The following is a 15,098-nucleotide window of genomic DNA, read 5'->3' as shown; positions in this document are numbered from 1 at the left end:
ATGTTTCTGTAGGTTTTTCTGGCGCCCCCGTCACTAATCCGATTTCTGCTCCATTGTCTCTTTCTGTTGGACCGCGTACGATCGAAGCACCCCTTCTATTGACTAGCGGTTGTCATGAGAATCTGTTGGGTTTGGATTTATTGAAGAGATTACATGCGACACTGTATTGTTCTCCGTCTGGAGTTCATCTTACTTTGGGTGAGAGAGTGATCTCTCTGATGTATTTGTCAAAGGATAGTCTTCCATCTGAATTGTCTTCTTTACCGGACTCGTTATGGGCTACTGGTTCGAACGATGTGGGCTTATTGGACATTCCTCCATATGTTGTGACGCTTAAGGCAAATGCTAAGTTACCACGCATTCCGCAATATCGCATCTCGAGTGATGGTGAGCGTGCACTTTTAGCGATCATTTATGATCTGATCGATAGAGGTGTTATTGAGGAAACGAGAGGTAATGTGTGCAATAGTCCTGTTTTGCCGGTCCTGAAGAGAACTGATTCTTCACAACCTCCTGTATATAGGTTTGTGATCGATCTTCGCGAAGTGAACAAGATTGTTGTTCCGCAATTTCCCGTCGTGCCTGACATTACTGCCTTCTTGACTCTGATTCCGGCTACAGCCACATGGTTTTCGGTGATCGATTTGAAGAATGCTTTCTTCAGCATCCCGATTGCCGTGGAAAGTAGAAACATTTTTGGATTCTCTTTAGTAGGACAAAGTTTCCGCTTTAAGCGCGCTCCTCAAGGCTATTGCGAGAGTCCATCGATCTATAGCCAAGCTTTGAAAACGCAGCAGGATTTGTTGGTTTTACCTGATGGTGCAGCTCTTATTCAGTATGTTGATAACTTGTTAGTTGCAGCTGATACCGAAGAGATTTGCAAGGAAGCCACTTTGTCATTGCTACGCCACTTGTCTGATTGTCACCACAAAGTTTCTCTTTCTAAGTTACAATATTGCCGACAAGAAGCAACCTACTTAGGTCACCTCTTATCGAAGGAGGGAAGGAAACTGACCCCAGAAAGAATTCAAGCTATTGTGAAAATGAGTGTTCCTAAGACACAGAGAGAAGTACGTGCATTTTTGGGGATTACGTCGTACTGTAGACAGTGGATCCCTAATTTCTCTTTGCTAGCGAAACCTTTGCTGTCACTTACTGTTAAGGATACTCCAAATCCTATTCCTTGGACTGACGAATGTCAGACGAGCTTTACGGAATTACGCAATGTGTTCGGCTCCTGTGTTGGGTACTCCCGACTACAGTAAGCCTTTCACATTGTATGTCCATGAGAGAGAAGGATGTGCATTGTCAGTTTTGACTCAGCAATTTGGTGATAGACAGCGTCCATGCGCATACTTTTCATCGACTTTAGATCCTGTAGCTAGAGCATTGCAGAGTTGCTTGAGAGCCACAGCGGCAGCAGCCGTTTCAATTCGACAGTCTGCTGGTTTAGTCATGGATAATACGCTAGTGGTTATAGTTCCACACGCAGTGGATACCTTGTTGAACCGCACGAAAACACAGCACTTAACTAGTGCTCGGATGTCGGGTTATGAGTTGACGTTGCTAGCTAGTCATGTGCATATTAAGAGATGCAATACGTTAAATCCAGCCACGTTGTTGCCAATCACAGTGGAGACAGATAGTGAGGGACAGCATGACTGTTATCTGAGAACCAAGGAAGAAACGAAAGGAAGGATAGATCTGAGGAGTACTCCTCTTCCTGAGAGTGATGGTACTTTGTGGGTTGATGGTTCGTGGTTTAAGTTGCCGAATGGTGATACGACTGCGGCATATGCTGTTACGACTTTGCATACGATTGTTGAAGCTGCACGTATCCCACATAATTCAGCACAAGCAGCGGAATTGATTGCACTCACGAGAGCATGTGTGCTGTCGAAAGGAAAACGAGTGGCTGTGTATACTGACAGCCAGTATGCATTTGGAGTAGCGCACAGTTTTGGACGTTTGTGGCGTGAACGTGGATTTTTAACTTCGCACGGAGCGAAGATTCAACATGGTCAGTTGGTGAATGAGCTTCTTGAATCACTGACTTTGCCATTACAAATAGCGATTGTGAAATGCAGTGCTCATAAAAAGGTTACAGATGATGTTGGTCGAGGAAATGCGTTTGCGGATGAAGTTGCGAAAGAAACTGCGAGAAATGTGATGAGTCGAATGTATGTTGCAGGTCCGGCGAGATGGGTTTTTGAGAAGAGTATGTGTGAAGATACGATTGAGAGTGTGAAATCCATTCAAGCTGAAGCTACAGAGAAAGAGTTGAATGAATGGAGAGAAAGCAAGGGTAGATTGGATTCGAATGGTTGTTGGACTGAATTGTCAGAACATCAGAGATGGCTACTACCAGATGCGTATGTGCTTGCAGTGGTGACAATGGCTCATGGAATGGCACTTATCAGCGTGAAAGGGATTTGTAAGTTGTTGGCCCCAGTATGGCAGAATGTAGGAATCCCCAAGTGTGCAGAGAATGTGGTCAAGAAATGTATGGTGTGTCTGAAGTACAACCCTAGTAGGGGGACCCCAACTCCAGCTGGTCATTTTGCTACTCCTTCGTATCCGTTCAAGGTTTTGCAGCTAGATTTCATTCACATGGAAAGGTGCAACAATTTGAAATATGTACTCGTTGTTTGTGCTTTTTCGAGATGGGTGGAAGCATACCCATTAAAGGACAACAGTGCCATGTCCACAGCTAAAGTCCTTGTCAAAGAATTCTTCCCTAGATTTGGAATGCCGAGAATGGTCTGGAGTGACAATGGAAGTGAATTTGTGGGTCGAGTGATGAAGAGTGTGTGTGAAGGGCTAGGCATTCAGCAAAAGTTCCATGCTGCAAATCACCCCCAATCAGCTGGACTAGTAGAGTGCTACAATGGCACGTTAAAATTGAAATTGGCCAAGATTCAAGCGAGCTCTGGTCTTAAATGGCCTGACGCTCTCCCTTTAGCACTCCTATCGACAAGAATGACTGTACATTCTAGAGTGGGACTTAGTCCCTATGAAATTGTGTTTGGCCGCCCGACCAACTTTTGGGCCGTGCCGAGACCAGTGAAGTTTAGCGAGATCGAACACCCTGTACTGCTTGATTACTTACATGAACTGACGACTAAATTGCGTGTCTTACACCAACAGGTTCGTGACACTCTGCCACCAGTTTCTGACGATCCAGGCCACGCTATTGAACCTGGTACCTGGGTCTTAGTGCGCAACTTCCAGCGAACCAAGAACGAGCAGCCCCGCTGAACCGGACCCTATCAAGTGTTGTTGGCCACCCGCTCTGCAGTACGTGTCCACGGCAAGAAGAACTGGATACACGGCAACCATTGTAAACGGGTTCCGTTGCCCCTACCGTACGACCGGTGGGTCCAGGAGGGAATAGCGGACTCTGAAACTGAGACCGTGCCTCGTTTTCTGTCTTTTAGCGATGCACGTGTAAAAGGAACAATTTCTGAAAGAGAGAGTGATAATATTCTACAGGAATCTGTGCCACCGTCAAAACGATTGAACACTACTGAGCCTGAGCTTCTATTCAAGGATCAAGAGTTATCTGGAAGACTCCGCTATAATTTGAGACCGAGAACTATGGACAAATAAAGATAAAGTTCTTATGATTACTTTTATATGGTTTGCAGGTTAACTCTCCACCGAGGATCTACTCATTTTTGTTTTTTTGAACCGCCATCCGGGTTCAGCTGTAGGGTCGCGGTTGCTTAAAGTCTTTTGAATGCAAGCTTGAGACAATAGGTCGAAGTTCTGGTTGGCCTAAGGGAGTTGCCCTGGGTTGACAGAGGCATTCTTTAGCAGAATCAACCTCCCACCGCGAGCAGCACATTTAGTCTAGGATGGATTTCTTCGAGTCGGAGAGAACTGCAAAAACAATGATTTTTAGAAGAAAGATATGCGATTTAATCTCAAAGAAACGTTTTCTAATACTGTGTGTGTTTTTGCTATTGAGTTCAATGATATTTATAATTGGATATGTTTTATTCTCTTTTCAAGTGACATTCACATTCACTACACAGCCCATACCTCCTTCTACTGTTTCTTCGCATTCTTTTCACCCTTTGCCTGAACATGAGTCCACTAGAAGATTAGAATTTATCAATAATTCTTTTGTTCAGCTTTTACACCAACACCAATTGGTAGTCAACACAACTAGTTGTTGGGTGTGTGGTCTTATGCCACATACGACAGATAAGGGTATCCCATACTTGGTCTTACCATTTAGCTACAATGGTTCTTTGTGGGCGTTTCAAACGATGTTCATATATGCTATTGAACCATATCCCCCACGTTCCACGAGAAGTGATTTGAGCAACAAAGCACTGGTAGTGGGAATCACAAATATGAGCAGAACAATTGATTCGTATAGAACGATTCCCAGAGATGAGTTGCAGGCTTACACTGGATGGAATGTAACAAGATATGGAATTACACTGAGTGAGAACCAGCGAGCAAAAAGATCTTCTCCGATTTGGATAGTACCCCATCAGGGTCACCTATGTCTGCAAGGCATGGGCAAGAATCCCCGAGCTCAGTTAGGGAAGAGTGTCTGCACTGAAACGTATGTTTTTACGTCACAGACTTCCCCCTCGTTCTTAGCAGCCAAGGGTACCTATTTCATTTGCCACGACAGAGCCTATACATGGTTGCCCTCTGATTTCTCGGGCACATGTTTTGTTTCGTTCCTGTTGCCTCCCACCTATACGGCCTCAGCAGATTACCATAAGACAAGAATAGCTAGAGGTGTCATTAGTAAAGAGGACACTCCAGGACAAGAATTTGGAGATTTTATGAAGGTTTTTCTGCCATTTTGGGGGCCCATGGTTAACAGCAGGAACATAAGGCAATTGACAAGGGTGGTTGAAACCACTGTAGTTGAAACTGCTGGTGCCCTTAGTAATTTGACTGCTGAGCTCCAATCGGATCGCCTCATGACGCTTCAGAACAGGGTTGCGCTAGATGTACTTGCAGACCGAGGTGGGGTATGTAAAGTGATCCAATCAAGTTGTTGCGTTTTCATCCCCGACAACGCTCCGACAGTTTACCAGGCCATTTCCAAATTGCATAGAATCTCTGAATCTATCCACATGGATAAAGGAGATTGGTTATTGATAGGTTGGTTCTGGGAACTGATATATACCTGGGGATGGAAGATTCTGATAGTCATTGGGATGACCTTAGCCATTCTTTTTCTGTTCTGTCTGTGTGTACAGTGTGCTCCTGCAATATGTGGCCTCTGTGCTACATCGTGTGTAAGGAAACCTGTATCGAGAGATGAACTGAGTAATAGGATGATGCTGCAGCAACATCTCAGTGAATTTAGAAATATAGACCTGGACTCAGATTAGCGTGAGTGTAGGTTATTGCCTATGTAAGGGCAAAAGGAGGTCTGTGGTACTGAAAATTTTGCACTCATGTTATAAATATCGTCGTATCATGACGATTTTGGTATCTGCAGACCACAAATGACAAGTGCAGTGTGTACGAGTGTTTTCGTCATAATCGATCAATGAGAACACTACGTATTCAGGGATTTCGCTTGAACCCTCGGGTTCCATTTTGTGAATGGCAGCCATTTTGTGGTTGCCCTTTACATAGGCCAGAATAGGCTGATGACTAGCCGATGATTCTGGCGAAGCGAGTCTTAAGGACACGTACACCTTCGCTGACTCCACAGTGACCTGGGCAAGCTGACTCCACCGCCTGAAGCCAAACCTGTTCGGCCAGGTCCGTTCACAGTGGCCGAGTGAGATTAGTATCAAAGCACAACATATCGTAAACCTTTCATCGCACACAAACTATGTCTAATCTCACACACACCTGTCTCTGCTCCTTTCTTTATGACAAGGAGGTACCCGCTTTTATTGGGGTTTCGTTGATATCTGATGAGAAACTGGACTTTGCTGGGTGATTGATTATGGATTGGACAAACTGAAATGTGGGCTTGTCATCATGACTCTGCTTTTCCTTTGTGGTGAAAATATGTGAATTGTCTACCGTAAAATAAGGAATGTTTGCCTAGAGCCTAAAATTGTGTATAAAAGAGAAGACTGGTTTTTGTAAGATTGAGCAGTCTCCTGAGAATATACACCGTGTTGTACTTCTAGGACATCTGTTACTGACTGCAGCCAATAAACTCGATCCTTGACTTCACCAAGAAGACTCTGTGTTTCTGTCGTCCGAAACAGGAAGGACCCGAAGTCTTCGGGTGTGTCCCTGGCACCGCTGGGTTTTTAAAACCCGGTACTTCAGTCTGCGTACTTGTACTCAGTATAACAGACTTAAAATATTCAAAAACCACACCATTGCATTTTTCAATATTACATAAATGTTTTGCATAATGGGTTTATAGTCGACGACGTTTCGATGCCTTTTTATAATTGGGGCATCATCATCAGGACAGAAAATATCAACATTGTTGTCTTTGAACAGGAATAGTAAACACTAAGCCTTTTTGTTGCATTTAGTGGTAACTGTATGGCCAACAGTGGATTGTTTCATACACGTGGGACCGCTTAATTAAGCTATCTGGTGTGCCGGGTTAGAACCTGGAATGATGGGCCTCAGGTTCCTTAATGCCCGGAAATAATTATACAAGACTCGGTTGTTCAAAATGTGCCGCGGGGAGCACAATGGCTATTTGGTAGGTGCAACAGCACTGCCGCGGGTGTGACGATCCGGTACCGGATCGTCACACCCGCGGCATTGTGTTACACAGGAAAACTATCAAGCCACATGCCAGTAGATCATTCACAGCTTTGGAGAAATGGGTAATCACGAAGAAAGATGACAAAAGGCTACTTTCTGAGAAATCACCAGTACAGAGGAGGTGGGACGAGGAACTGGAACATAAACAACCAGGATTGCTCTGGTGGGGTGGAAGACAGCACAGGGAGAAGTGGGGGTGTAGCATCCACAGAGGAATCGTGATCAGGGGTACCACCCTGCATTCACACATTGTATTTTGTAGTATTTATTTCTGCCTTGTGATTAAAAGTACCTCCTTTTTCAAAGAGACAATCGCTGGGCTGGATCGCAATTTAATATGCCTTTTTTGTTGATTGCTGAGTTTTTATTTCTTGCCACCAACACTAACTCCCTGAGAGGCCTGTGACTGCTCACCCTTGCTGTCTTGAGTCAAGTGCAGAAAGGGTTGTACCCGACCCAGTTTGCAGAGCCACAGAAGGATGAAACCCAGGTTACTAGAGCAAAACTATGTCAACCACCATGGATGTTGCAGAGCAGCCCCGGTCTGACCTGTGAATCCCCTCCTTCCCTGAACGAGGTCTGACAGTCATCCAAGCAGCCATCTCTCCCAGAATGGATTACCGGAACACCATTGATCTTGACTTTCCTAAATATCTTATATCCAATTTCAAAACCCAGAAAGTGGCAGCTCACCTGCTCAGAACATTGTCACATCTCCCCCACACCTGTGTAGCCTCCAGTCACGGGCTACTTGTCAACACAGGACATTCTTCAATTCTCTCTCCATAGGGCAGTGTTTGTGAAAGGAATTCTTCTATTGTCAATGTTTCCCAATATATACCCTCACAAGCTCCTCTATGTGGTTTTAAGAGCACTTCATAAGTCCCCTGGGTGTGTGATCTTTGATTTGTGGCTGCTCCCTTCCCTATTCAGCAGTCACTCACGGAAACAACCTCCGTATGACGCCACACAGCAGCTCACATCACAAGCTCTTAAATAAGCAATTGAAGACTTTTTAGAGAGCATAATTTCTCTCTCAATCATCTGCAAAGCAACTTTAGGTTATAATGCCAAGACTCCTCAAGGTAACGTTGTGCCTTAGAAAATTTGTAGTCAATCAACCAGCCAATCAACAGGTCATCATCCTCAAACCCAGGATAATACTTACTGCTGAAGCTTTCCATACTCCCGCTCAAAGTCAAGCTCCACCTACAATGAGAAAGAGAAGATGCAGTCAGTGTGTGACCTCAAAGTTGTTGTCTTTGATCCACTAAGCTGGGATCCTGCTGACTGCAGAGACTGTGACTGGAAAGCTATCAGGCACCACTACAAATTTTGCATAGTTAGGGTTTCCCAAGTGGACACATCTTTTTTTCAAACTTTTCCAATATTTGGGAACAACATATTTAATAATTGCCTTGAAGACTCAGAACATCTGCAGGGATCCATACACTCCTGAAACTACCAGGAGGTTGTTAAAGAGAGGTTTTGGTGCATACCCAATTGTGCACACCGGAGAAATGTAGGCGTACTTTCCAAGGTGTCCGTGTGATGTGCTTAGGGACCCAAATCAGCAATGTAACATAGCACATAGAAGCTCCAAGTGCAGTTGACAGCATGGGCATTTAAGCTCGTTGGCCTCAGTACGCTCCACTTAAAAACCAAGCACTGGCAAAACCAATACGTCTTACCAATGAGTATCCTGTACCCTGACTGGAGTAGTTATGGATAGAAGTGTATAATTAAGGAGATGGTAACCTGTGATACAGTCTTGGTTTTGAAAAAAACATCTCCCCGTCTAGAGAGTGCCTTTGTACATTCCTCAGGATTTGTGTGAACAGAACTTTGTCAATGTATAGCCATGTCACATTGCAGTTTGGCTGCCGAAAAGCATAACTAAAAATAAAATAAAAAGTAAAAAAGCATGATGACTCGTCCAGCACTGAGGGCAGGGGAGGAGGCAACATGCACTACAGAGGCTATGGAGAAAAAAAGGACTATGACGCAGCTAGCAATGTCCACATCGTAAAGCTTTTTTTTGTTATGGAGGAATTTTGGGAGGCAAGCAACACGGCCGAGAGAGGAAGGGAGGTAGGGTGGGGTGGGGGGCCAAGCAAGCAGCAACACGGACGAGGGAAGGATCGAGGGTTGGGGCAACACAGACGAGGGAAGGTGGGGGGCAAGCAGTAAACAGGGGAGGAGGGAGGGTGGGGGCAATCAGTAAGCAGGGAGGGAGGGTGAGGAAAAGCTGCAACACAAGGGAGGGAGGGGTAATGCTGCAACACAGGGGAGGGAGGGTGGGGAGAGGCTGCAACACAGGGGAGGGAGGGCGGGGAGAAGCAGCAAACAAGGGAGGGAAGGCGGGGAGAAGCTGCAACACAGGGAAGGGAGGGCAGGGAGAAGCTGCAACACAATGGAGAGAGGGTGGGGGTAAGCAGCAACACAAGGGAGGGAGGGGGGGAAGCAGCAACACAAGGGAGGGAGGGTGGGGAGAAGCTGCAACACAGGGGAGGGAGGCTGGGGGGAAGCTGCAACACAGGGGAGGGAGGGCAGGGAGAAGCTGCAACACAGGGGAGGGAGGGCAGGGAGAAGCTGCAACACAAGGGAGGGAGAGCAGGAAGAAGCTGCAACACAAGGGAGGGAGAGCAGGGAGAAGCTGCAACACAGGGGAGGGAGGGAGGGGGGAAGCAGCAACACAGGGGAGGGAGGGCAGGGAGAAGCTGCAACACGAGGGAGGGAGGAGGGAAGCAGCAACACAAGGGAGGGAGGGTGGGGGGAAGCAGCAACACAGGGGAGGGAGGGTGGGGAGAAGCTGCAACACAAGGGAGGGAGAGCAGGGAGAAGCTGCAACACAGGGTAAGGAGGGCAGACAGAAGCTGCAACACAATGGAGGGAGGGTGGGGGGTAAGCAGCAACACAAGGGAGGGGGGTGGGGGGAGCAGCAACACAGGGTAGGGTGGGTGGGGGAAGCAGCAACACTAGAGTGTAAGGGAAGGTGGAGCATGTAGGGGGAGAAGTACACGAGGGAGTCATCTGAAAAAGATGTACTCTGCTTAAACACTGATTAAAAAGTAGTGCTTAACAAAAAGAGCAATGGAAGCACACAAGTAATGCATCAATGCTTCAAGGGAGAGAGAACTACACAAAGAGGAAGGCATCCTACAGCAGCTGACCAGTAAAAAGCAAGCAATAAGAGTGACAATGAAGCCAACTAATAGTAAGCAACCCTCTAAGCCTACTGGATAGAAACAAAATATCTCACGAAAGACAGTGCATGAGCTGTCTTAGGTAAGTCCTAAAAAGTGATGGGCAGGATGCTGGACTCACTCTCTGTCACTGAAAAACGCAATCTAGTCCATCTTTTTTTGCCCACTATTCACTTTAAATAGGAGACTAGCCATATGGATATACGTTTTGGCCCTGCTCCAGTAGAACTATTAGTCAAGGACCCTGCAGACATTCTCTGAAACAACAAGGGCTAAGACACGTGAGAGAGGTCGCAAAACATTTTTGCACAGCTACCAAAACATGGAAGAGATGCCATAAAGCAACAACACCTAGACCAGAAACAGGACAGCAAAAAGTAACTAACAAATATGGCGACATGCACTCACCGAAGGATCTCAGTTCTAGGGAAGAAGACCAGGAAACTGAAAGCAGACACAAAAGGCCAGGGCTGTACCCTACTGACAACCCAGTGAATAGGCAACTCTCTGCACAGGTGCAATATATTAAATATCACCCCACTGCACAGTCACATACAGTAAGTCCACGACTCCTTTCATTGTTCAAGAGCTACTACAGGAGGAGCAACAGGAGCAAGCAGACAAGCAAATCTAGGACAACACCCTGCCGCCTGGCATGACGACCAACCCACAGGAGAGGCAAAATCTACAGTAAACAAAGAGTTACATGGCAGATGCAGCAGTGTCAAATCAAAGTATGGTGCTAAAGAATCCCATGCCATTCAACAGCATACAAAAGGTCAAATACAATCTATCATTTTCAGGAGTCAGCAGCAGGAGAAGCAATCAGAGCAATAATTCAAATGAGCCTCGCACCACCCACAACCGGACTCCGATGACACCCTGTTAGATGCAGGAGGGCCCATCTGCATCAGAGATGCAACACACACAGAAACCAAAGGCCACCCTGGCAGCTGGAGGACCACCTAAAATCACTGTGGCACATTCAAATGCAGGTTGTTTTAAAGCACACAAGCAGAAGGTAAGGGGCACTGTAACAGCAGAGATGTGACTGAGCCCAATACCCTTGCAGGCACACCACCTTACAGGGGCAGCACTTCCAGCAAAGATGCAACTTATCCAAAGCTGTCTCACCAAAAAAACAACACCCAAGGGACACCTTCCCAATTGGAGAGCAGAAACCAAGATAGAAACACAGCCGAACCCAGGACAAACGACAAAAAATCATAGCAGGTCAATGGCACTTTGCCAGAGAAGGGATACATGCCAGGACAGATATACTTACATTCTTGGGCACAATCTGCTTCTTTGGCTGCCCGATCTTAAACGGAATCCTAAGAAAGAAGGGATAGAAAGTATTTTTTCAAATGTGATTTATAAGTAATATTTCATTTTATCGAAATATAATTTTCAGAGTGCAATGGCTTTTACAAAACAAACAATCCCCCAAAGCCGATACTGGCCGATATGAGAGAATGAACATAACTGTGTAAACAGGAGATTGGAGCTTACCTTCATGGATTCTGCTCCAATACTGTCTGTTCTAAGGTCACCCCAGTTCTCCACAACTCGTGTGTCCAGTTTCTGGGGCCCTCCACTACTCTACACAGGGGTCAGGAGCAAGCAGGTACCCGAATGGAAGAATACACCACAACACCAAAGTCTTCAAATGTGGTGCTAAACACGTTCTGATCTGGAAACATCAGAAGCTCCCCCACTCTGCACACCTTCAGGAAAAGCCTCAAGACCTGGCTCTTCGAATGATCCGGAGCTGCAACCCCCCCCCACCCCCCCCCACCCCCACCCCTCCTCCCCCAGCGCCTTGAGACCTTCACAGGTGAGTAGCGCGCTTTATAAACTCCCTGATTGATTGAGGAAAGGATCAAGTCAGCATCTCTTATAGATGTAACAGGTTGGTTTTTACAGCTAACATTCCATGGAAGACTGAGTGGGGTACAGAGGAGATACCGATTGGATCAGATTGGGAAATTCTACTTGGGAAGGGCAGGCAGTCTTTGTACAAACAGAAACTAATCTGATCTGCTGGGTTAATGTGTGTTTTTGTTTAATACAGGGACAGTGAGTTAACTGATCTTATGGGCTAGGCTCAGACATGCAGAGACTGATTTACACATATGCAAAGTGCTCAGTTACTAATATGCAATATAGTATCCTTCGTGGAAGTTTTTCTGGGATTCATGTGTTTGTATCCTCAAGTAATCTGAGGGGAATAAATCCAGAAGAAAATAATAATTGAAAAAAAAAGAAAACTCACTATGGCCTCACTTTTTTTAGCTTCTCTGAACCATTAAGACGAAGTGCATAAATGAGGGCCCAAGTAGGCTTATAAGGAGAGCCCGAATTTAAGTGCCACCCTTTATCCTTTTTAAGCCCTCTTGGTAGGGTTCCCAGCAATCAGCTGAGGTTTACCTCTACATCTCAAGATGGAACTATAACTGGGGCCAACTATAACTGGAGCCAGTAAAGAGCATAGTAGAGGAGCAAAGGAGGATACTAGTTTTTTGACAATGTTTAACCTTTATTGCAGGTTAACAATAAGTGCCTTTGGTGCCCAAAGACTCCTGCAGCACACAGCAAGAAGTTATTTTCAGTTCCTGGCACCACACATTAACACTTGAAATTCATGATGATTCTGATCTTTAATACCTAAATGGATTGGGGCGTGCGGAGTAGCATAGGAGGACAGATTGGCAGTGACTCTTCTCACTTGGTCATGACTGCGGCACTCAACTCTGTTCAGTATTCAAACAATTTGGCCATCAACATTTAATCTTTCCAGTTCACTGAACATAAGAAGCGATGGCACTTGACACACAGCCCGGCTGAAAAAATGGAAGAAACATTTAGTGGACCATGAGACCCCAAATCTGAGAGGAAAGAGTATGGCCTGCCCGGACAGCCCCCTCAAGGATGCGGATGGGTTTCAGAGTCCCAGTGGCCGGTTTCGGCATCGTCAGAGTGAACCTACAGCACCATTGTGGGTTTCCCCTGATGGGCCTTTGTGGAACTGTGAGTACTGTCCGAGTGCCAGTAGGGCGCGGATGGTTGGCTGGAGCATGAAGAGGAGATGCTCCTGCTGCTTTGAACTTCTCAGAAACTGGTAGCATTCAATCATTTTTGGGGGGATGGGGCCTGGAATTGCATAAATGTTTCAATCAGTTGCTGTATTGCTTTTTGATGATGTTTTCTTTACAGATTGTAGAAAATACTGTGTAAATGGGTATGGATTTACTGTGTATGGAATGTTCCATCAACCGGCAGGGGCAGTAGGGCGGAAAAGGGGTTCGAGCGCAGGAGGGGCTGCTTGAGTGCTTTAGGCTTGTAGCATCCGCTGGGCTTCTGCCTCTAGCAAGGCTTGAAAGGGAAGTTTTTTGTGTTTACACTACTGAATTTGCATTGAATATTCTTTATTCTTCTGAGCAAGGGGTGACAGATGAAAGTTTACGACCTGCCTCGTCCTGGACAAGACAAGTTAGCGCTACTGCCCACCGCGTGGGGGGTGTTGGAGGGAAATTACGTTTTTACAGTTGCAAATGTTCGGGAACTTGATCACTGTTCTCATATGTTGACCTGGTATCCCCCTTTGTGGTGCCCTCAGAGCGCTAAACACAAATTCGTTCAGGGGGTCTGAATGGTGATGGGATCTGGTTTTGCATGACAATGGCAGATGATGTGTTTAAATTCATAAAATGGAATGTCAGGGCAAAAGACACACAATTGATGGACGGAATGCAGAACAAATCAAAACATTCACCCCCAGTCAAGATATCTTGGTTAAATCTATCATTCTTTTGCTCACCATGCCACCCCAGTTTAGACCTGGCCATATGCAAATCAGTCTTGACCATGTGCCTCATGGGAACAGTCCAGCCCGAACTGCCAAGCCAGGTCCTCCCTCGACCGGAAACAAGCATTCTAGGACCAGTTTAGGGGTTTCACCCCTCTTCAGCCAGGATAGCTAGATTCCAGTGGCACTAGATTCCGTGGGCCCAGGACCCACGCCTGGGCATACCTGGCACACTTAGGGCGAGAAAGCAAAAGGCACACAATTGATGGACGAAAAGCAGAACAAATCAAAACATTCACCTACAGTCAAGAGATCTTGGTTAAATCCATCATTCTTTTGCTCACCATGCCACCCCAGTTAGAATGTCAGGGGCCTGCCCCAATTAGAAAACCGCTGTAGAGAGCATGCCTATAGGAAGCGCTATCATGTTTCCATTGCTTTTCTGCAAGGAACGCATGTTTGGGCTTACTGCATTTCAAGTCTCTGGAAAAGACGGAGGGGGCAACTTCACACCACCTCATATTCCCTACCGCCATACAGGATATCTGATTGACGAAGATGGACACTATGTGATCCTACTTGGTACCCTAGATAGGTGCGATATGTGTTTTGTAAATGTTTACACCCCTAATTCTGATTGTTCAGCCTATTACCCAGCTGTAACAGCACTGATAAAACCATATCTGGCAACTGAAATGATACTGGCAGGGAATTGTAATTGAATCCTTAATGGGTTACTTGACCACCAAAGATTCATACCAAACCACACATTACAAAGACACTAACCGCTATGATGCATGGCCGAAGACTCACAGAGGTCTGGAGGGAAAGACATCCTGACGCCAAGATGTACTCCTGTTATACGCCTGCAGCTGGGACATACGGTAGACTAGAATATGGTCTCTTGATGTCCAAGCTAGCCCAAGACGGGAAGGACATTTCCTATTTAGCCCATTACTTGTTTGATCATTCCCCGCTATTACTGTGCCTAGGTAAAAGGCGTAGCTATCCAGCGGTTCCGCTTTGGCGTCTTAAGGCAGAGGCCCTTACGGACCCTAACGAAGTAGAGGTGAGGGAGGGAGGGATTATCTCACTACTTTACTGAAAACTGGGGTAGCAAGGTGAGTAGGGCCCTCGAATGGGAGGCGATAAAGGTAGTAATTAGCGGTATATGCCTCAAGACCTCATATTGCGTTAAAAGGCAACTGAAACGAGACCTAGGCTGACAGGAATTCTATTTAGCCGAATAAGAAATGTAGCTTTCAACCCAACCATCAAAGATTAGAGGAATGGAGACAAACCCGTAAAGACCTATTAGACAACTGGTGTAGGTTGGAGAAACATTCACAAAACTTGCA

At 46.0% G+C, this 15,098-nt stretch overlaps 1 protein-coding gene across 2 annotated transcripts in view; it reads right to left on the bottom strand.

Moving 5' to 3' along the window:
• Window positions 1–15,098, bottom strand: part of BIN3 (bridging integrator 3) — a 188,610-nt gene that overhangs the window by 81,746 nt on the left and 91,766 nt on the right. For both annotated transcript variants that reach the window (XR_015300927.1, XM_086943619.1), the window contains exons 2-3: window positions 11,218–11,266; window positions 7,895–7,935 (exon numbers count right to left, since the gene is read on the bottom strand). Coding sequence is in view for 1 of the 2 variants with exons in the window: in XM_086943619.1 (XP_086799745.1) it covers window positions 7,895–7,935; window positions 11,218–11,266 (90 nt within the window). In the remaining variant the exon portion in view is untranslated. The remainder of the gene's footprint in view (window positions 1–7,894; window positions 7,936–11,217; window positions 11,267–15,098) is intronic.

The sequence above is a fragment of the Lissotriton vulgaris genome, chromosome 11, assembly GCF_964263255.1.
Source record: "Lissotriton vulgaris chromosome 11, aLisVul1.2, whole genome shotgun sequence".
In the NCBI taxonomy this organism is placed as follows: Eukaryota; Metazoa; Chordata; class Amphibia; order Caudata; family Salamandridae; genus Lissotriton; species Lissotriton vulgaris.
This window is presented reverse-complemented; position numbering and strand designations above follow the sequence as displayed.